This window comes from Armigeres subalbatus, chromosome 2 (genome assembly GCF_024139115.2).
Source record: "Armigeres subalbatus isolate Guangzhou_Male chromosome 2, GZ_Asu_2, whole genome shotgun sequence".
Taxonomy (NCBI): Eukaryota; Metazoa; Arthropoda; class Insecta; order Diptera; family Culicidae; genus Armigeres; species Armigeres subalbatus.
This window is the reverse complement of record NC_085140.1, coordinates 287,038,275-287,061,125: the sequence shown is the minus strand read 5'-3', so window position 1 is coordinate 287,061,125 and position 22,851 is coordinate 287,038,275. Positions and strand designations below refer to the sequence as shown.

General features: G+C 41.4%; 2 protein-coding genes across 3 annotated transcripts in view; one reads left to right on the top strand and one right to left on the bottom strand.

Annotated features, from left to right (window-relative positions):
• The window catches only part of LOC134212359 (lutropin-choriogonadotropic hormone receptor), a 505,979-nt gene that overhangs the window by 389,257 nt on the left and 93,871 nt on the right, over window positions 1–22,851 (bottom strand). The gene's annotated exons all lie outside the window — the stretch shown is intronic.
• On the top strand, window positions 14,157–16,027 carry LOC134216493 (uncharacterized). Of its 2 annotated transcripts, none has more exons than XR_009980694.1 (2): window positions 14,157–15,779; window positions 15,843–15,864. XR_009980694.1 is itself a non-coding variant. In XM_062695365.1 (2 exons), the coding sequence occupies exons 1-2, from the start codon at window positions 14,181–14,183 to the stop codon at window positions 15,467–15,469; spliced, it is 1,206 nt and encodes a 401-aa protein (XP_062551349.1). In that variant the 5' UTR covers window positions 14,157–14,180; the 3' UTR covers window positions 15,470–16,027. The 2 variants fall into 2 exon arrangements, 1 of the variants encoding a protein (XP_062551349.1); XM_062695365.1 differs by having other exon boundaries at window positions 14,157–15,238; window positions 15,322–16,027.

Sequence of the window (22,851 nt, the reverse complement as noted above, 5' to 3'; positions counted from 1 at the left end):
ACCGGAGATCGAGCCCAACCACCTTCAGCGTGGTTCATTGTAACTTAGTTAGATGAATTAGATGATTGCGTGAAATTTTATCTCAAGATAAGTAATTATGTACCCTATCAATCATCGTAGCCTTACGAGGGATTGCGAATCCGGAGATAGCGAGTTCGATTCTCGGTCCGGGCTAAGATGTTTTCGGGTTGGAAACATTGTCGACACCCTGGGCATAGTGTATGCATTGTACTCACCACACTAGATACATTGCTCATGCAAAGGCGGGCATTCATGAATGCCTGAACTCCTCTATTTTGTGTATTTGACCCTTAAAAGTGGCATATCATCAATAAACCTAGCTAACAAATGTGCAAAATTTCAACTAGAGGTGTAGGCCGATCCAAAAATCGTCAGAGGCGGCGTTTGTAATCATTTTAGACGGTGGTACGAATCAGCGTATTTTTTTTCGTTCATTTCTATCAAGACATTACCGGAGGAATCTTTTGAGTTTCAAGGATCTTCCCCAGGAAATTCAGCTTAGTTTTCCAAAAACATTCATTTGATTTTTTCTTAGTTTTTCACGGGAAATACTTTAAAGTTTCTACGGTTAATTCTTTGGAATTCCCAAGGGAAATTATTTGGAGTTCTCGCGGGACTGAGAAATTCTTCAAGTTTTGTACGGGAAATTGTTCCAAATTCCTACGGGAAACTGTTCAGAATTTCCACAGGAAGATCTTCGATATTTCTAATGAGTATTTTTCAGAAATTTCACAGAAAATTCTCACAAACTTTCACGAAAAAAATCTACGGAGTTCTACAGGAAGTATCAACGAGATTTTGATCAAAATGTGAATTTCAACAAGAAATTCTTTAGAATTTACACGGGATTTTTTTTACATGGTAAATTCTGTGAGAATTTCTTTAGAAGTTTGAGAGAATTTATATTTCTATGGGAAATATTTTATGCTGTTTATAAGATTTTTTTTAGAAAGCTCCTCAAAAAAGCGTCGATTGGCCGAAAGTCATTCGGCGGAGTCATTTGTCAATAACATGTTAAACCAAAAGCCATCTAGCCACATTCCATTTGGCCAAATTGAACATTTGGCTGAAATGGTTATTATGTCCAAAATGCTTTCGCCGAAAGGGACATAGGCCTGAACTGGTAATTTGGCCGAAATAACCGTTTGCTCGAACTAAACTCTGAATGTTCGTTTGGCTAAAACGCCGTTTGGCCTAAACAGTTGTTTGGCAGAACATTTGTCATTTGGCAGAAAATTTTATTTCACCCAATGGGTCATATGGCCAAAAATATCGACTCGTTAGGCCAAACGATATTTTTGGCAAATCTGAATTTTCTATCAAATGATCTGTTGTAGCAAACGACTTTTCCGGTTTGGCCAAATGACATGTTCAGCTAGATTGGTTTCGGTCAAACGGATTTTCCCGTCTTTTGGCCGAAAACATTCGGCAGAAACCCTATTTGTAGGAATGTTACTTGACCGAATAACACGTTAAGCCGGAAGCCATTTAGCCGAATTCGATTTGTCCGAATTGAACATTTAGCCAAAATGGTTATTATTGCAGGTTACATTGGAATGTCAAAATGCATGGCACCTGGCTAGCAAATGTTGGGGAACGCCTGAAAATCTTACAACCTGCGTAGTTGGCGATATAAATTATAATATTTTGACACAAATGCAAATAAATCAGTTTTAGTTCTTGAAAGTCGAATAAAATGTGTTGTTTTCAGCCAGAATATATTTGTAGAACCTCCAGTACAGTAAAACCCATGGTAAAACATGAAATATTCCACATCAAAACCATATTTTCGATCATCAGAATTATACTACTGAAGTTATTCCCTGAAAGTCTGGCACCACTGTTTTTGACGCGCTCTGAAAAAAATTGACGAGAACATACCGACAACGTCTAATCATCTTTCTCTTTCAAGCTCTTAAGAAGGATATAATTTGAGATCCAAGACCTGACAGCTTGCATTAATGTTAAGTTTAGGCGAAAAATTTAAAGACGTTGAAAATGATTCGGCCGAAAATGTCATTAGACTAGAGCGACATAGGGCCGGAAAGGACATACGACCGTACTGGTCATTTTACCAAAAAGTCGTTTGCTTTATCAGGTCCTTTGACGTTTGGCTGAAGTGATCGTTTAGCCGAAAATATCATTTGACCGATCAGATAATTTTGTCGAAAATGCTAAACGGCAATAGCCGTTTGCCCTAACTAAATTCTGAATTGTCGTTTGGCCAAATAAGTGTTACTTACTTGATAATTGATGGGCTACAGCTCTTCGATGAACCTACGCCGAATGGAGTATCCTTTGCCACTGGACTCGATCCTGGGCTAATCGCTTCCAGTCGCCCTGAACATTGAGCGCATTCAGGTCCTCTTCAACTGAAAAAAGCCATCGTGTACGCGGCCTTCCACGAAGCCTGCGGTCTCTTCCGGGTTCTCTACTAAATATTATCTTCGTTTGACGTTTTTCCGACAAACGAACAACATGTCCAGCCCACCGTAGTCTGCCGTGTTGTATAAGCTAAATAATGTCCAGCCCTTTATACACCTGGTACAATAAGTGATACATGCGATGCTGCCAGATACCGTTCTCCTGTTTACCGCCGAGTATTGTCCGCAGCGCCTTACGCTCAAACACTTCGGAAGCTCTCTAATCAGCCTCCTTCAGCGTCCATGTTTCATGGCCGTATAAAGCCGCCGGAAGAATCAGAGTAGTATACAGCACGATTTTTGTTTTCGTTTGCAGACTATGGGACTTAAGCTGGTTACGAAGTCCGTAATAGGTCATTTGGCCAAAAAATACCGTAAGGCCAAAAATGCCGTTTAGCCGAAATAGTTCTTTGGTAGAAAGGGCCACGTCCGAGCGGGTCATATGGCCGAAAATGTTATTTGCTAGACTAAAAAAATGCCAATCCGTTCGGCCTAACGGTATTTTCGGCTGTATGACCAATTTGGCCAAACGACTTTTTTTTTGCAGAATAACCAGTTCAGTCGAATGACCATTTCCGTCAAACGTATTTTTCGGCCAGACAACATTTCCGACCAAAAAGCCCTTTCTACCAGACGACCATTTCGGTCAAAATGACATATTCGGCAAAACAACCTTTATCCAAATGGCTTTCGGCTCTTTCCAGCTCAAAAGATTTGTTTCAATCAGAAATTCTTTGAATTTACACTGGAAATCCTTTGGAAATACCAGAAGTGGTTCGAAATTTGCTGGGATGCAGACGGAGCCATTTATCCCGAAAATGTCCTTTCTGCAAAACAACAGTTCGGACAAACGGCATTTTCCGTAAAATGAAGCATCCGGCCAAACGCCTTTTTTGGGAAAATGATCATCCGAACGACGCTTTCGGCCTACTCTGGCCTACTGTCCATTACTCCAAAATGGCTTTTCCTGCCAAACGATTATTTTATGCAATTTATAAGGAAATTATTGTTTTTTGCGCGAAAAATTCTCAGGAGTTTCAACGTTAGATTGTGAGATTCAATCGGGAAGGACTACGGAAATTCCACTGAATCTAAGGAATTACTACGGAAAATTCTGTGGACTTCTTTAAATTTGAATTGGCGTGGAAAATTATAGATCAACGACGCACAATGGCGGAAACCCGGACAAAACCTCAAAAAAAGTTTCGTTCGTTCCGCGAAACTCGTATTTTTTTAAATTTCACACATGTATTAAATGAATTGATTCCAAAATTTGATTATTGTAGCTTGTAAATTTAATTTTTGATGACTTGTTGAAGTTAATGCAGTATCTCCCGAACAAATTTGTATGGAAAAAGAAAATTTGAATAAAGTTTTTTCGGGAACCATTCGGAACGATCTGGTATCATGTATTGAAATCTATTTTTGGTCTACTTTCCGGTGACTAGTGTGGTGAGTTGTTCATAGCTGCTCCAAAGCTGGAAACTGTTTCAATGCTAGGATGTGGACGCTGTTAATGCTTCAGATAAGGTCTGAGATAAGTAGCCTCGAGTAGCATAGTATATGTTGGATATAAATTCTAACCTCAACATGAATTTAGCTTTCAAAATAATTCCGGCATTTGTATGGGGGCCGCCACTGTGCGACGTGACAAATTTTAAATGACAGCGCGCAAAAATGTCGGCGGTGGCGTGCCAAAAAGCTATCCGCAGCGCACACCTCTAACTGGGGAAAGCCTGAAAATCTTGCAACCATAGTTTGGTCGAAAATTCCATTTGACAAAAGCAACATAGGGCCGAAAAGGACATACGGCCGTACTGGTAATTTAACCAAAAAGTCGTTTGGTTGAACAGGTCCTGTGGCCGAAAATTTACGTTTTGCTGAAATTTTACGGTTTACGGTTGATCTGAAATAGCCGATTAAGTACCATAATTAAATTATAAATGGGCATGGAATAGGCAAAATACTGTTTGGCTGAAATAGTTCTTTGGTAGAAAGGGGCCGCAAATGTCATTAGCCCGGACGGGTCATACAGCAGAAAATGTCATTTTGTCCAGCAAATATCCAGCCATATGACCAAAAATGTCAATTCGTTCGGCCTAACGGTATTAACCAATATGGCCAAAAAGCTTTTTCTGCAGAACGACCAGTTCAGTCGAATGACCATTTCTGTCAAACGGCTTTTTCGGCCAAATGACATTCCCGGCCAAAAAGCCCTGTTTAGCAGACGATCGTTTCGTTCAAAATGGCATATTCGACAAACAACCTTGAGCCAAATGGCTTTCGGCCCTTCCCGGTTTAATAATTTGATTTCAACCAGAAATTCTTTGAATTTTCTTCGATTTTTATTTCAGAAATATTTTCTGAGCTTCAAATGATTTTTTGGATTCTTCGGAATTTCCATCTTCTTAGTTTTTACGGAAATGAATTTCGATGAAAATTGTTGGTATTTTCACGAAAAATTCTTAGGAGTTTCAATGGATTGTTTTGGGAATATCAATGGGAAATTTCTACTGAAATTCAACGGTTCAACTTCTACAATCGGCGAAAAAAATAATAGAGGCGACGACAAATATTAAACAACGTGGCGACGTTTAAAAAAAAACTGGTGCCAGCGTGATGCCAAAAAACTGTAGGCGGCGGTAGCTGATGCATTCGGCATAATTGAGCTCTTCATTCAATCATACTAGACGTTTTGTAACTCGGAAGCTATCTTGACTTCTCTGAGCATCTCATTATGCTGGCCGCACAATGTGCAAAGTGCACTATGGCATCTTATGTGACATCACATAAAATCTTCTATTGACTCAGCTCCATTTCCGTTCCAGAATTCCAGTTACTTTCGGCCATACAGTTACAAGAATCACCAACGGTTGAGTTCTATGCTAAAAAAAAACAATTACATTCTCCACTGAATACTATCTGAATACAATCTGATGACGTTTAACATAAACTTTTTAAGTACGATCATCATGAAATCGGTTAAGAGTCCGTTGTACAACACTCTGCTCAAGAAGGCCTCATATAGTACAGCCGACGATTTTCTCAGGATTTTCCTTGCAATTTTGAGCGCTCCACATACTCTAGTGATGAAGCTGTTGAAATCCTCTCCATAGTCAACGACAAATAGATAAAGGAATCCTTTGATATTGACATGACGTTATGATCCACACCAGATCTTCCAACAAGGAATCTAGAATGCTACCACCGAAGAGTCACATCGAACTTTTTCTGAACCCAGATTCGGATCACTTTGCAAAGAACTTTGAGAATGGTACAAATTATCATAATGCCTCGCCAGTTTCGGGTGTCACACTTTTATGGGCACCCTTGCATTCACTTTTACCGCCGTAAGATATCGTAAGATATATTCTCCGGTTGCAGCGGCTTTCACTCCTTCGTTGCCGGTGTATACGTTATTATTTGCAGTCCATCGTTGTTCAACGCTGCCATATTCCAGAATATCTGCAACAAGGGTCCGTAGTTCTTCAACGAATGGACTGTGATATACTCTAGTTGGCGTGGACTATCCATCCTTCTGAGACGAATGTGCTAATGAATATACGATGATGAGACGTGATAATCATATAACGTTTGATTAGCACAGCAATAAAGTTCAGAATCTGTTTTTGGCTTATGCAGATGTGATCGATTTGATTCTGGCAAGGTGGCACAAGTCAGATGATGCGCTCCTGGACGAAAAAAAACTGATGGGACTCCTCTGACGAAGGTCATCAAAGCAGCAATGCCGAGGTCTTGAAGGTCATGTGAGCTTTAGAGAAGCTCGCTATCTTTGAGGAAGATTCGCAGACGCATCCGTAGAACGCAGAAGAGTGAGATTGTTCTCGTCCTGAAGTGTGATGCTCCGCGGAAGAGTTGTTACGTGTAAACAAAACCCAAATTAATCCACCTAGCGGTGACGATGCCTTTCTCGAATAAATCAAGATATACTGAAGGTGGTAACTTCGTTTTTTTTTTCAATTCCTATCTACCAAAAATGTTGGCAATTTTGTTTTTCTGTAAAATAAGCATAATACATCAATGAAAATAAATACTAAGGTATGGAAATTTATATAACGAAAACTATATTTAAATTTGCCCTTGAAATCACCCAAACTTCACCATTACTCCACACCACCCAAACCAAACAGCATGTTGAAGCATCAATGAAACCCCTCAGTTTCCCCTTCCAATGTATGACACAAAACAAACGCAAACACCACCATGGCCTCGAGCGTACGAACCAGCAGTTAATCGTGTCGTTATCGAGTGCAATTTCTGTTGCTAACGATGGAACTTACAACTGTGTTGGTGCGAATGCTCCGATAAAGTATACACTGCTAAAAAAGTTTACACACAAAAGACTTTGAAGTATGCTCTTTTGACTATAAAGTATTCAATTATGACTTCAAAGTACGCTCTTTCGTGGGAGAATGGGACTACACATAAAAAGGAATAAATATTATGCACAATTATGACTATCTTTTATTCACAAATGATTAACATTTATGCATAAAAACAGAAAAAGTGTGTAAAACTTATCCTTTTTATGCATCAAATTTTACTCCTTTTGTGGGTAGTCCCATTCTTCCGCAAAAGAGTGTATTTCTGCCGAAAAGAGCATACTTTCAGCTGTGCGTGTAATGGCAATAAACATCATCGAGTCGGCTCTACACTTAAAAGCGCGTACGTTGTTCGTCGACTAGTTTTCGTGGTCAACACGTTCCACATTGCAAGCTTTGAAAAGCTTTACTCGTTGCGTTAGCGTTTTCGATATAGCCGTAGCGAGGTTTCTAACCCATCGAGCGAACGTAATTTATATTATAGCAGCTCAATGCTCGTAGTCCCGATTATATGGGAAAAAAATGGAAAACTGCCTAAACCATTTTCCTTGTCAGCTGCGAACGCATTAATTAATCTTGATGAAATTAAATAGCAAGTAATTAGAAGAGTGGCTCTGCGGAATGCAACTTGTTGCGATAAAATCAGTTGAGTCTAAGTACATGAAAATCGTGTGAGTTTTTGAGGTTGAAAAAGTGACCATACAGACACATACATACACACACACAGACATCACCTCGATTCATCAAACTGAGTCGAATGGTATAAGAAGCTTTACTATCAGATGTTCCTGTAAAAAGTTCGTTTTCAGAGTGAAATGATAGCCTTTCGGTACAACTTTGTTGTACGAGAAAGGCAAAAAGTTAACAGAAGATGAACTTGGTGATGGCGATCAGGTCAGAGCCTTATACCCAGTAGAGGTAATTCAGTGCAAAGTGCTAGATGAAATTACCGAAACCGGTGACCTGGTCGATGCAGTGAATCATCCAGGACAGTGAAATCTGGTTACATCAGCAACAGGAAACACTTAGGCTTTGGTCCGATTCGCGAATTAAAATCAAATTAAACTTAAAAATGACAGTTCAATAATTTTCAAATAACCCTGCTCGCAGAGCAACATTACTTTTGACAGATGTTGAATCATTTTTGATAGATGTTTTGTTGGTCTTGCTGGGTGGCACCAGCCATTCTTATGAGCGGGAGATTTCATAATTTCCGAACTGTCACTTTTGAGTTAAGTTTTATTTTAATTCGCGAATCGGACCAAAGCCTCAATTCTATTACTTACATGTCATAATTTACAAAATCAACAAAAATGCAAATGTTACAATTATAATGCAATCATAGGCAGTTCAGGCCTGTTTTAAATGGTACGATTATGAGCATAAGTTCTTTAGCCTTTAATGGATCGTAGAAAACTATGCCGGAAGTGTTGAGCTGAGAGACATAAAGCTCGCCAGGCTACAGCAAAATGTTTGATCAACTCCGATGGCGGAGTTAACAAACACCCCTCCGGTGGAGAGGCATAACCGGCCTTAAGACCTAGTTTCACAAATACCAGCGGTAAAATCCTGTTAGAAACCCTAGCAAGGTGAAAGGTAGCTCTTTTGAACGATGAGATAACCATGCATCGACGTTTTGAGGATCAAGATGTAAAAACCATATCGACGTAACGTTTGGAGGCTTGGAAAGGGGTATACATCTAGCGACCATCAAGATGTTCGCTTCTGTATTAACTATATCATTCATGGCATGGCAAAGCAGACTAGCTCTGTTGATTTCGGATGCAGGACATTGCAGTTTGATCCCGAGCTACTCGCAAAAGCCAAGCGCTGGGAGGTTACAACGCTAGACTGGACTGGTGAGGAGTAGACCGCTTTACTGGCAAAAGCATGTGACATCTCCATGCCCAGGCGAGCACAGCATAAGGAATATGTAGTGGTGAATATGAATGATTTACATTTCTCGAATGATACTTATCTTATTTTCTTCTACATCTTCTGTTGCGGTAAACCTGTAGATATGGCAACGCAGTGTCTGTCGCACAGTGAGTAGAGTGGACAATCTGCTGTATCTAGCAATACGGCGAAGTACGAATGGGAAGAAATATGATGGTAAGGTCATTAGGATCAAAACAAAACAGATGATTATCTATCCAACGTGGAAATCATATTGTGTGAAACTTTAAACTCTTTAAAATATTGTAAAAATTCCTAAATAAAAGCTAGTTTGTTAAAAAATAATTAAAACGTTCACTGTACAAGTAAGTCTACATAAATTAATCAAAAAGTCCTACTTAAAACTAACTTAAATCTAAATAAATTAGGTACGAGACTGTCAAGCAGGTTAGATTAAATTTGCAAAAATAGTGGATGTGCACGATTATTTTACAGTAAGTTCTGAACAATTATTTCTTTTCCCTACACCAAGATATAGACTAGCTACTTAAACTAACTTAAACTTATATGAATTTAGAGTTTCTACTGTGCTGAACTGGAATTTATAGCATAATCAACGAAATACGGTCCATTAGTGAGAGGAAAGCGATTTCAAAACTAAATTGTAAGTAGTCGAGACTTTAGTTAAGAGTTCATCATGCTCATAGAATAAATTGAAATTACAGCTTTGATCAACTGTTAAAGAAGACGGTGATTACAAGGACTAGTTTCTCAAGCAATCCGAACATAAATCAAAGAATTTATGCCTCAAACGATGGACTCTGAGAAGAGAGATTGCCTTATGTGCAACGCTCCGAACAAGATCTGCGACATGGTGCAGTGCGATAAATGTGAGCTTTGGGCCCACTATTCGTGTGCTGGAGTTACGGCGGAGGTGAAAGAGGAAGATTGGAGTTGTACGAAGTGCGCTAGTACGCTGTTAGTGCCAAAGCCAAGGAAAACCAGCAAAAACGTGACAAAGAAGTCAACTGTTTCGAAGAGTGATGGAGGATCCATCGCATCGGCTTCAGAGGGCGACGGAGTGTTGGAAGACTCCCTTAAAAAGCTGCAAAAAGAGCAGCGGGAAAAGGAAAAAGCGTTGGCTGAGGAAATGATCCTTCGGGAAAAACAATTAGAATTGGAAAAAGCCCTGCAAGAGAAACGGCGTCAGATGGAGAGAGACTTTCGCGAAAAGCAACTTCAACAAGCACGAGAGCTGAAAGAGCAGCAGTTGCGTGAAGAACGTGAGATGTTGGAGAAAGAGTTGGCTGAGGAAGCGGATTTCCAAGACCGACGCAAGAAGATGTATGAGGAGTTCCAAGAAGCAAAAAAAGCAGTTTCCGTTGCCGATCGTGAGAGCGTGGCCGGCGATACTAAGGAGGAAAAGGAGATGTCCTTTGAGAAAAAGGTGAACTTCTGGCTGAAGAAGCAAACGACTGAGAAGCTACCCACTACGACACTAGATGAACCGATAGCGGGTTCATCGAAGCAAGTTTTCTCAAGGAACGTCTCTCACCTTCAAGATGAAGTCGATTCGGCAGAATCTGAAGAATATACAAATGAAGAAAGCGGAGATGAAGAAAGCGACGAAGACGAGCCAGACAATTTTCAGCTATCGCGGGAGGAACGAGAACTGCTTGCGCGTCTGCTAACCGGCGACAAAAAGAAGCATCAGCTGCCGATGGGGAAACGCCAACCACCGGAGAAAAAAATGCCGGCGAAGAAGCAGCAATCTATGCCAAAAAAGGTTCCGTTGAAAGTGACGAAACAACTGCCGTTGGTGGAAAAGTATCTCCCGTGCGCCACTAAATTGTCGAAGGAACAGATCGCAGCTCGACAAGCTCTCTCGAAAAACTTACCCGTCTTTAAGGGTGAACCAGAAATGTGGCCTATCTTCATTAGTAGCTATGAGTATACCACGCAAGCATGCGGGTTCTCAAACTTGGATAATCTCAAGCGGCTACAAGACAGTCTGCAAGGTAGCGCACTTGAAGCGGTAAGGAGTCGTCTTGTGCTTCCGGAGTCCATTCCGGATGTTATCGATGATTTGCGGCGTCTCTTCGGGAAACCTGAGAAGCTACTTAAGACGTTGTTGACTAAGGTACGCAGCGCACAAGCTCCGAAAGCGGATCGCTTAGAGTCATTTCTTCAGTTTGGCATCACGGTTAAACAGCTTTGTGACCACCTCGAAGCTGCTCACTTGTCGGATCATCTCAACAATCCAATGCTGGTTAACGAGCTGGTGGATAAACTTCCACCAAACTACAAACTGGAATGGGTGCGCTATAAACGGGACAAAGAGGAACGCCGCTACGAGTTTTACTGACTTTACGAACAGCATTGTTTCTGATGTTTCGGAAGTTGCAGAGTTCACTGCCTTCGGTATGAACGAAATTTCATACGTTGGTAAAGACAAGCCGAAGAAAAAGGAATTCATCCACGTGCATGGTGCTACATCGAGCAAAACGACTAATTCGAAAGAAATTAAGGAACTAAAGCCATGCTGGGTTTGCAAACGGACAGACCACAAGCTACGATTCTGTGATGACTTCAAGAAGCTTAGCATTATGGATCGGCTGAAGACGATTGAGCAACATAAACTTTGCTCATTGTGCTTGAATAATCACGGCAAAAGCCGATGCAATTTTAAAGTTCGCTGTAATGTCGCCGGTTGTCTCGGTCAACACCATCCACTACTGCATCGAGCGGAAAGAGCTGTGCAGTTATTAAATATTGAATGCCACACTCACGGACGATTAAATCGTGCCGTAATTTTCCGTATGGTACCGATTACTCTACACTATCGAAACTACGCTATGGATGTTTTGGCCTTTTTGGACGAAGGGTCGTCCTCTACACTCGTGGAGGAGTTTGTGGTTAACGAACTTAACGTGCAAGGAATTCGCGAACCGTTAGAAGTAACTTGGACAGGCAACGTCAAGCGCTTCGAGAATCAATCCCAAAGGGTGGATCTTAAAGTCTCGGTAAGAGGATCACGCGAGATACTATCGTTGAAGGACGCGCGCACGGTAGCAATGCTGAAGCTGCCAAAACAAGCCATGCATTACGAGGAAATCGCAGATCGATACTCTCATTTAAGAGATCTACCGATAATTAATTATGCCGCAGAGGAACCTCGTATCATAATAGGGTTGGACAATCTAGATTTATTTGCTCCTATAGAATCTCGAATAGGTGAGCCTGACCAACCGATTGCCGTTAGATCAAAACTTGGGTGGACTATCTACGGCCCAGGAAATACTACTCTGGGTGTAGCGGAAAGCTATGTTAACGTGCATTCTGTTGAACCGAGGAGTAACGAAGAACTATTTGAAATGTTGCGAACGCAATATTTACTCGAGGACACCGGTACTGCTTGTATGACAGCACCAGAATCTGCTGAAAACCAACGAGCGCGTGAAATTCTTCAAGCAACAACAATACGAATAGGCGATAAATTCGAGACGGGTTTGCTCTGGCGTGAAGACGAAAGACAGTTTCAGACAGTTATCCTATGGCGATTCGACGAATGAAGGCGCTGGAGAGAAAACTTGAAAATAATCCTAAACTCAAACAAAACGTCCATCAACAAATAGTTGAGTACTTAGCTAAGGACTACGCGCATAAAGCTACAGAGGAGGAGTTGGCTAACACCAAGAAAAACGAAATTTGGTACCTTCCGTTGAATGTAGTGCTAAATCCTCGGAAACCAAACAAAGTCCGTCTGGTGTGGGATGCAGCTGCCACGGTAAATGGAGTTTCCCTAAACACTGAATTACTAAAGGGACCGGATATGCTGAAGTCCCTGCCATCGGTGCTCAATCAGTTTCGACAATATCGAATTGCATTTGGCGGAGACATCCAAGAAATGTACCATCAGTTGCGCATACGAGAGGCAGATAAGCAAGCTCTGCGGTTCCTGTTCCGGTTTAATCCTGCGGATGCTCCGAGTATATACGTCATGGACGTGGCTACGTTCGGGGCTAGCTGCTCCCCCTGTTCAGCGCAATTTATAAAAAACTTGAACGCAGCTGATTTTTCTAAGGAGTTTCCTAGTGCTTCGTCTGCAGTTGTGAACAAACATTATGTGGACGATTATTATGACAGTGTCGACTCAGTCGACGAAGCAATAACGCTGGCAAACCAGGTGAAGCTTATACACTCCCGTGGAGGATTCCACATCAGGAACTGGGTTTCCAACTCCGTGCAGTTCCTTGACGCAATGGGTGAAGAAAAGCTGAATCCTGCTGTTCACTTCAATAGAGACAAGAATACGCATACCGAGCGTGTTCTGGGTATTGTGTGGGACCCGAAAGAGGACGTTTTCCTGTTTTCCACCGCCGGACGAGAGGGATACCAAGCAGTTCTACATGGAATGGAAATACCTACAAAAAGGATCGTATTAAGTTGTGTTATGGCAATGTTCGATCCGCAAGGCTTGCTTTCTCCGTTTACTGTGTTTGGGCGCATGTTGATCCAAGATTTATGGAGAACCGGATGTGATTGGGATGAAGAAATTGATGATGTGTCATTCCAGAAATGGATTCGCTGGACGAAGGTACTGCCAATGATAGAAACGATCAGAATTCCTCGGAGTTATTTCGGAAATGCTACAATGGATCAAGTTGAGAACTTGCAGCTGCACATTGTGTCCGACGCTAGCAAAGGCGCATATGGTTGCGCGGCATATTTCCGCGCTGTAGTGGACGGATGCGTTAAGTGTGTACTAGTATCGAGTCGAGTGAAAGTAGCACCGTTGAAGCCGATGTCAGTCCCACGACTTGAGTTGCAAGCGGCAGTTCTTGGAGCCAGAGTGGCTTCAGTAGTGAAAGATAGTCATTCGTTGGTGATCAATCAGCAGTTTTTCTGGACAGACTCTACGACTGTGCTCTCGTGGATAAGGTCGGATCAACGCAAGTATAAAGAGTTTGTTGGTCTTCGTATCGGCGAAATTCTTACGCGAACAAATTTGTCCGAGTGGCGTTGGGTCCCGACCAGAATGAACGTTGCAGATCAGCTGACTAAGTGGACAAAAGATCCGGAAATAAATTCAACTAGCAGCTGGTTCACCGGGCCGGGATTCCTGCATTTACCCGAAGAAGATTGGCCGAAACAGAAGTTACCACAACCAGGCACAGACGCGGAGCTGAAAGCGCACCTATTTGTTCACGACGTGCACCTACCAACACCTGTAATAGCAATAAATAGGATTTCGAAATGGACTATTCTGGTGCGAACAATGGCCTGTGTGTTTCGCTTTGTTTCAAATTGCAGAAAAAAGATACGTGGCGCACCATTAGATACGCTGAGACCTACGGAAAATCAAGCGCAAAGGATTATTCCGACCAATCATCCGAAAACGCGAATGCCATTGAAGCAAGAAGAGTACGAGCAGGCGGAAATCTGTTTGATGCGAATGGCACAAGCGGACGCATTTAGCAACGAGTTGAAAATTCTAATGAAAAATTCTAAGCTTCCGGCTGGAGAATGGTTGGAAGTTGAAAAATCAAGCTATTTGTACAAATTAACTCCACTTATAGATGAAGCAGGGCTGTTACGCATGGAAGGTCGAGCGGGACCTGCCGAATTCCTACCATTTGACTTGCGGTTTCCAATAATACTACCTAAAGACCATGCCGTTACATTAAAAATTGTCCAACACTATCACGAGCGGTATGGACATGGGTACAGAGAAACGGTGAAGAACGAGTTGCGGCAACGTTTCATGATTGCTCAGGTAGGCAGCGTCGTATCCAAAGTGGCAAGAGAATGTGTGCAGTGTAAAATAGCAAAGAGTCGTCCGCGGTCTCCTCGAATGGCTGCATTACCGGTGCAAAGATTAACTCCTTATCTTCGGCCATTCTGCTTCGTGGGCATCGATTATTTCGGACCGTTGGCGGTAACATCTGGGCGGCGAAGTGAAAAGAGGTGGATTGTGTTATTCACTTGTCTGGTAGTCAGGGCAGTACACCTTGAAGTAGCGCACTCATTGACAACGCAGTCGTGTATGATGGCAATAACTCGCTTCATCTGTCGTCGTGGCCCGCCGTTAGAAGTATTCTCGGATAATGGTACAAATTTTAAGGGGGCGAGTAGGGAGCTGGTCAACGAAGTACGCAACATCAACGAGAATTGCGCAGGAGAATTAACATCAGCCCGGTTGAAATGGAATTTCAACCCTCCCGCATCTCCCCATATGGGGGGAGTCTGGGAGAGACTAGTTCGTTCAACGAAAGATGTTCTGAAGACCATAGATGATGGGAAGAGACTGACAGATGAAATTCTGACGACTGCAATTACTGAAGCTGGGGATATCATCAACAGTCGACCGCTGACCTACGTCACAAATGAATCAGATCATTCTGAGGCTATCAGCCCAAATCATTTTCTTCGTGGAGTTACACCGAATGAACCAAGGTTCAACACCTTTCCTACCAACACAGCGGCAGCTTTGCGGGATTCCTATCAGCGATCGCAGCAGATAGCAGATGAGATGTGGAAAAGATGGATCAAAGAGTATGTTCCATCAATCAATCAGCGTACTAAGTGGTTTGGTGAAGCGACAAATTTGAAAAAAGGCGATTTGGTGTATATTGTAGATGGAGACAAGCGGAAGAGTTGGGTACGCGGAATAGTAGAGGAACCAATAGTTTCTGGAGATGGCAGAGTACGTCAAGCCTGGGTACGTACCAACAGTGGTATTTTGAAGCGGGCGACAGCGAAACTTGCGGTGTTCGAAATCAATGAAAGTGACGCTGGACCGGAAGCATCGGACCAGGTTCACGGGGCGGGGCATGTTGCGGTAAACCTGTAGATATGGCAACGCAGTGTCTGTCGCACAGTGAGTAGAGTGGACAATCTGCTGTATCTAGCAATACGGCGAAGTACGAATGGGAAGAAATATGATGGTAAGGTCATTAGGATCAAAACAAAACAGATGATTATCTATCCAACGTGGAAATCATATTGTGTGAAACTTTAAACTCTTTAAAATATTGTAAAAATTCCTAAATAAAAGCTAGTTTGTTAAAAAATAATTAAAACGTTCACTGTACAAGTAAGTCTACATAAATTAATCAAAAAGTCCTACTTAAAACTAACTTAAATCTAAATAAATTAGGTACGAGACTGTCAAGCAGGTTAGATTAAATTTGCAAAAATAGTGGATGTGCACGATTATTTTACAGTAAGTTCTGAACAATTATTTCTTTTCCCTACACCAAGATATAGACTAGCTACTTAAACTAACTTAAACTTATATGAATTTAGAGTTTCTACTGTGCTGAACTGGAATTTATAGCATAATCAACGAAATACGGTCCATTAGTGAGAGGAAAGCGATTTCAAAACTAAATTGTAAGTAGTTGAGACTTTAGTTAAGAGTTCATCATGCTCATAGAATAAATTGAAATTACAGCTTTGATCAACTGTTAAAGAAGACGGTGATTACAAGGACTAGTTTCTCAAGCAATCCGAACATCTTCTGTTGCGCATTTTAAACATATCTCAAACAATGAAAATGAATTGGAAAAAACATGGCATCATTATTTTTCTAATGTCTGTCGATATGATCATCATATGTCAACCATTTAAGGAAAAGATATAAAGTACGGCTTTTAATAAACATGACTTGACGGATTAACCTGTGTATAAAGTATCCTATCCATAACCACAACGTCTGCGACCACATTTTAATGCATTGTGCGCGCAACTCGATCCGACAGATTAATGCACTTTTCTGTTCAACTGCCATATTTAGCATACCATTGCATTGGGTTTATTTTTTCAATCGCAACCGCATGTCGAACTCGCCTCATCATGACATTCTTCAACGGTGCACTTGTGATTACTCCGAGTTATGATCCACTCTCTCAGATCGCAGTCAGAAACGCAGTTAATGGTATGTAAACGATATACATATACAAAATTTTGACAGGGCTAAAGTGCATACAAAGTTGATGGAAAACACCACTCCTTTAAAAGATTCAGGGAACTGCCATCCATTCGCAGTCCATTTTTAACGACAGAAAAATCGATTGTATACAAAAAGTGACACCAACAGGAGTCATACCCCAGCCTCTGGCCGAGATTGCATTCAAATATAAACATTGGACGGGATAAACCTCGATGGTAGCTCGCAAAAACAACAATCGGTGATCAATGGATGGCGTCGCAGAATTTAAAAAAAAACATGATTGATTCACCTAGCGGCTTTTGTGCCTTTCTCGTGCAATAACAACTCTAAAAAGTTTGAATGAGATTTTCTCGACGTGTTTTTGCCTTTCTCGTATACTAAGTATACGGTATTGCCTTTCTCGTATACTAAGTATACGGTAAAGGCTATATGATCGCTCCAAAAACAAACTTTTTATAGAAGGCCCGGAGACCCATAGTGTTATATACCAATCGACTCAGTTCGACGAATCGAGGTGATGTCTGTGTGTGTGTGTGTGTGTGTGTGTGTGTGTGTGTGTATGTGTGTGTGTGTGTGCAAAACTACTCAACAAAATGTCACTCATTTTTCGGGCACTTATCCTCAACTGATTTGCTCGCAACAAGTTGCATTCGACGCAGAATCCTGTCCCATTGTTTCCTATTTGAAATTGGCCCGATCGGACTATGGGATCGAGAGTTATGGCCAAAATACAAATTCATTTGAAAAAATCGCGTAAAAAATGTCACTCATTTTTCGGGCACTTATCCTCAACCGATTTGCTCGCAACAAGTTGCATTCGACGCAGAATCCTGTCCCATTGTTTCCTATTTGAAATTGGCCAGATCGGACTATGGGATCGAAAGTTATGGCCAAAATACAAAATCATACGAAAAAATCGCGTAAAAAATGTCACTCATTTTTCGGGCACTTATCCTCAACCGATTTGCTCGCAACAAGTTGAATTCGACGCAGAATCGTGTCCCATTGTTTCCTATTTGAAATTGACCAGATCGGACTATGGGATCAAAAGTTATGGCCAAAACACAAAATCATACGAAAAAATCGTGTAAAAAATGTCACTCATTTTTCGGGCACTTATTCTCAACCGATTTGCTCGCAACAAGTTGCATGCGACGCAGAATCCTGTCCCATTGTTTCCTATTTGAAATTGGCCCGATCGGATTATGGGATCAAAAGTTTTGGCCAAAATACAAAATCATACGAAAAAATCGTGTAAAACTTTTTACTCATTTTTCGGGCACTTATCCTCAACCGATTTGCTCGCAACAAGTTGCATTCGACGCAGAATCCTGTCCTATTGTTTCCTATTTGAAATTGGCCAGATCGGACTATGGGATCGAAAGTTATGGCCAAAATACAAATTCATACAAAAAAATCGCGTAAAAAATGTCACTCATTTTCGGACACTTATCCTCAACCGATTTGCTCGCAACAAGTTGCATTCGACGCAGAATCCTGTCCCATTATTTCCTATTTGAAATTGGCCAGATCAGACTATGGGATCGAGAGTTATGGCCAAAATACAAATTCATACGAAAATATTGCGTAAGAAATGTCACTCATTTTTCAGGCACTTATTCTCAACCGATTTGCTCGCAACAAATTGCATTCGACGCAAAATCCTTTCCCATTGTTTCCTATTAAAAATTGGACAGGTCGGACTATGGGATTGGAAGTTATGACCAAAATACCTTTTTTCATAAAAATCACAAAAAATGTCACCTATTTTTCGGACACCTAACCTTAATCGATTCACACGAAACAAGTTGCATTCGACGCAGAATCCTGTCCCATTGTTTCCTATTGAAAATTGGCTAGATCGAACTATGGGATCGGAAGTTATGGCCGAAACACCATTTTAGCCTTTTTATACGAAAAGGCTGTATGTTCGCTCCAAAAACCAAACTTTTACAGAAGGCCTGGAGACCCATAGTGTTACATACCAATCGATTCAGCTCGACGAACTGAGATGATGTCTCTGTCTCTCCCACTTCATACGGGAGTTTGGCAGAAAGACGGTCATGAGATTTATATCATAACAAATATTGCCCTCCGCTCGCGTGATGGGAATGACATTTTCGTTTTCCTTTTGTATAGTCGGAGCTTCAGTTAAACTAACATCCAAAAGTGATATCCTTAAAATATATGACTGGGTGAAATAAAACAGGGTTATGTACGTCAAAAAGATTGGAAAAGGAAACAAAAATGTCGAAATTCTTATTAGCATATTGTAGATCAAGCTGAAAACCGAACCGAGGTCCCGCGAAATCGCATTTTCTCGCATTTCCGGATGTTGCAACTGCATCGCGAGTAGTGCGCAACTGTGCCATAGTCGGGCACCACTCGCGATGCAGTTGCGACATCCGGAAATGGGACAAAATATGATTTTCGGTTTTCAACTTTGCCATAAATAATCTGATTTTCATAGAACGGACAAAGAAATTTGTCTTTTTTACTCCTAGCCACTAGCTCATCTTTTTTCAAGCACACACATTTTACGAAGGTCGAGAAAGGCACCATCACCGCTAGGTGGATTAATCTGGGTTTTTTAAATAAAAATCATATTTTGGCCATATTTTTTATCACAAAGTGCGATCTGACCAATTTACAATAGGAAACAATCGGAAATGTATGTCGTCGAATGCAACTTGTTGCAAGCAAATCGGCTCAAGATAAGTTCCTAAAACATGAGTGAGTTTTTTTTTGCGCACGTACATACACACACACAGACATATACCATCACAATTAATCGAGCAGATTCGATTGGTATACAACACTATGGGTTTCCGAGCATTATATCAAAAATTGTCTTTCGAGTGAATATATAGCCTTTTCGTTAAACCTTGGTGTACGAGAAAGGCAAAAAACGTACATTAACATGTGAACCTGCCAGGATAGGACGAAATAAAGAAGTCCGCATGCATCAGCCTCTGATTGGACATAAATGGAAATCGAATGCAAGCCGACTGACTGTCATTAGGGCACGAACCACAGAAGCGCCAATGCAACACCGACATCAAGAGTCGTTCGTCGCATTTGACAGTAGTCGGGGATCGCGAGTTGGATGGGATGCTGGCTACGGGCAATCATACGTGACCTCGTTGTCAATAAACAACCGAAAGGATGGTCAGAATGAATGGCGGATTGCGATGTGAGAATTTACACACTTGCGTTTGGAGTAAATGGTATTTTAAGCTGATTTTTTAGTGTGTTATGTACAGGTTTAATAGAGCATCGGACTACTTTTTCTCTAGCTCTACATACCACGCTGGCTCTCTATAACAAAAATATAAAAAAATAATAATGTAGATTTCTTCAAATATAATTCGAACCGCGTTTACTCGATGCCATTTCAAAAAAATGTGTGAATCATTTCAAAAGTGGATTGAATGCAGAGGGAAATGAAAAAAAAAATCACATGTCATCCTAAAACCACAGAAACTAATTTTCATTGGTTCTGCGGCCTTCACCTATATATGGCTCTCCAATGGTACGCTTTATTGAATTTTAAGATTCCAATTTACAAACTCGACTCAACTTTAATTACATTTCACGTCGTCGCTGTCAACCTCCGATGGCACCCTTCCGCAAAGCAAATAATCTAACCCGTCAACAGATCGGTGGAATCCTTCCCAAGAATGTCAATTGAAATTCTTCGACACTACCCTCATCTGCCTAGCATCCAGGGCGTCATGTCGTCACATAGCCATTTTTATTCCCCCACTCCAAACCATCTAAACGCTTTGCCCGTCAAACAGCGATAGACAGCGTCGAACAGCAATTAAAACTCTTTCGACACGGTCCATTCTGCGAACTTGTTTTTAACACTTTCCACCTCAGTCAGACCGTACAGAATTTGTCCCTCGACTAGTGCGGCGCCGCCGTCCGTCGAAGGCAATCACTGACTGAGTGGATTCAGATACCTACCACTTTGCACAAGCATCCAACTATCCTAGTTACCGCTCGCAGCTGGTTCGCGTAAAACTTTTGATGACCTTTAAAACAATTTCTTAAGTTGTTTCTCACCCTCAAATATTCCCACCTTCAGTCACCTGGTAATGGAACGGCACCCTAGAAACTATCACCCGCACGTAAGAAGGGGTCTGATTTCCCAAGGAACAGAAATGTTTAACCTCTTGCTGCCACGACACGTGTTTGCCGCCCGACAAATTGTATTTTTAAACCACTGGCGTAACTATCGGGGCAATATTAAAAGCACATTTCCAATGTGTGGTACAATAAATTATCTGAAAGTCATTTACGAATATACATCAATTAAGTTGAGTTCTCAAAAGTTTCAGAAACTAAATCACCCCCCAAAACCTAGTAACGTTAACGGCCACGCCATCAGTGACGGAAAGACTTAAGACGGCCCCCTCCCGAATCCAGATCACCAGCGACACACATTCCGGGCAACCATCGTTAAATTTTCTGAGGGAGGCACCCCGGCGACTGAGCATTTCGCATAGCTAAATTGCAGAACAAATCACGACAACCAGCAGTTCGATGGCTGCTGGCTGGTGGAATGGGGGCAGGGAATTCTGGTTACTGAGTGCCGTGTGAGTATAGAAACTCGCATGTCGTTTCGTGGTCTTGGCGGGAGGTTTCTGCTCGTAGAAAATCCAGGCGTTTACAAGGTGGAAAACTTTACGATTATGAGGGTGCAGTTAAGATATGGTTGGATAATGGAATGGCGTTTTAGCGAAAGGTAAGCTGCTTGGTAAAAAGGGTTCTGGCCAGAGTAGTAAATCCAGCGCTGTATGATTTGTGAACCGAGTGTACTCGAAAGAACGTGCCATAAGTTTGATTTTTGAGGTGGAAAATGAAAAATGACTTTAATCAAGTCTAAAGGAAAAAACGTTAAACGAAAGACAATTCATCGATAGGGACTAGACTGTATTCAACTGACGAAGTTTTTGGCTTGTTTAGTTCAGGTAAGATAAGGGACAACGTTTCCGACCAGACATGCCCAAACACAGCACAACTGAGACTCAGTTATTACAACTAACACCATCCAGACATGGCCTAAAAATATTTTTGCCTGAGTAACAATGAATAAGAATCACCCATTATGGGCCCTGTAATATTTTAGTCAAGATAATGAGCATCTCTAGTGACGCTTGTTTTGTCTAACCTGAGAACAGTTTTCCAACCGGCTTAGAACGATGCAAGAAAGGATGGAAAATTCGCAAGTCCCCAAAATTAATTAAGCAACAGAAAACGTTACGCGTATTTATAGATGAAAGTGCACTATAAATTAGACTGTCGAGTGTCAGAAAACCAAGCGAGCTAGAGCGTGAAGATTGCGTGCTAAATGCGCAGGAAGCGGTGTACCGACGCGATGCGGTGACAGTAGTAATCGTAACTTTCTAGCGCGTGCGGTGTACCCTGCGAAGTGTAGTAAACAGCGTAGAAAGTTTTTCTCTCTGATTTGTTTCATTCATTTCAAACCTCAACTAGGACGGATGTCACACAGTCTGGTCGTGAGCTACGTTGAAATGACTAATAAATTAACTTAATTCTCGTTCAAGCCTTTGAAACGTAATCATTTATGTCGTGTTTATACTTTTTACCATTCACAATATTTCAAACTCGTCAACAACTAATAAAATCGCCTTGTCGACAGTAGTCATTGAAAAAGACGGGCATTCATTTGTTCACATCACCAGCCAATCTTTAGAATGATTTTATTGAGTTGTAACTGATCATCAAGGATACGTAAATTATGTTCTTGATAGAATAAATATGCGAGCTATAAAGCTGAAGAACCGGAATATCGTTTGTCAATTTGTTATGCATTCCTGGGTAAAACCATTTCAAGAAGTAATGGAATTTCAGCAACATTTAACCTTCCTAGAGTGCTAATAAAAACTCCAACTTACGGTGTTCGGATCGGTGTTGACCCGGATTTGACTTAGCAATATCCCAGGCATTTCTCAGCCAAATTCAAATGTTTATATAGGTTTATATACAAAAATAATCATCAGCTCTTAAATCCTCCGAAACTACCCATCCTGTAATCGTCAGTTAGCCATTTTTATATCGACGAAAATTGCACACGATGTTCTAGGTTTTCCAAACCATTCTGGATTTCAGAGCCTTGGTCTACCAGGTCAATTACGCTTGGTACGCAACCAATAGCAACCCATGCTGCCCATACAGCCCCTTAGAG

Excerpts from the sequence above, each read along its gene's own strand:
- LOC134216493 (XM_062695365.1), top strand. The coding sequence starts at position 14,181 with ATGAAAAATTCTAAGCTTCCGGCTGGAGAATGGTTGGAAGTTGAAAAA. Across the intron at positions 15,239-15,321 it reads TGGAAAAGATGGATCAAAGA|ATGGAGACAAGCGGAAGAGT; the intron begins GTATGTTCCATC and ends TGTATATTGTAG.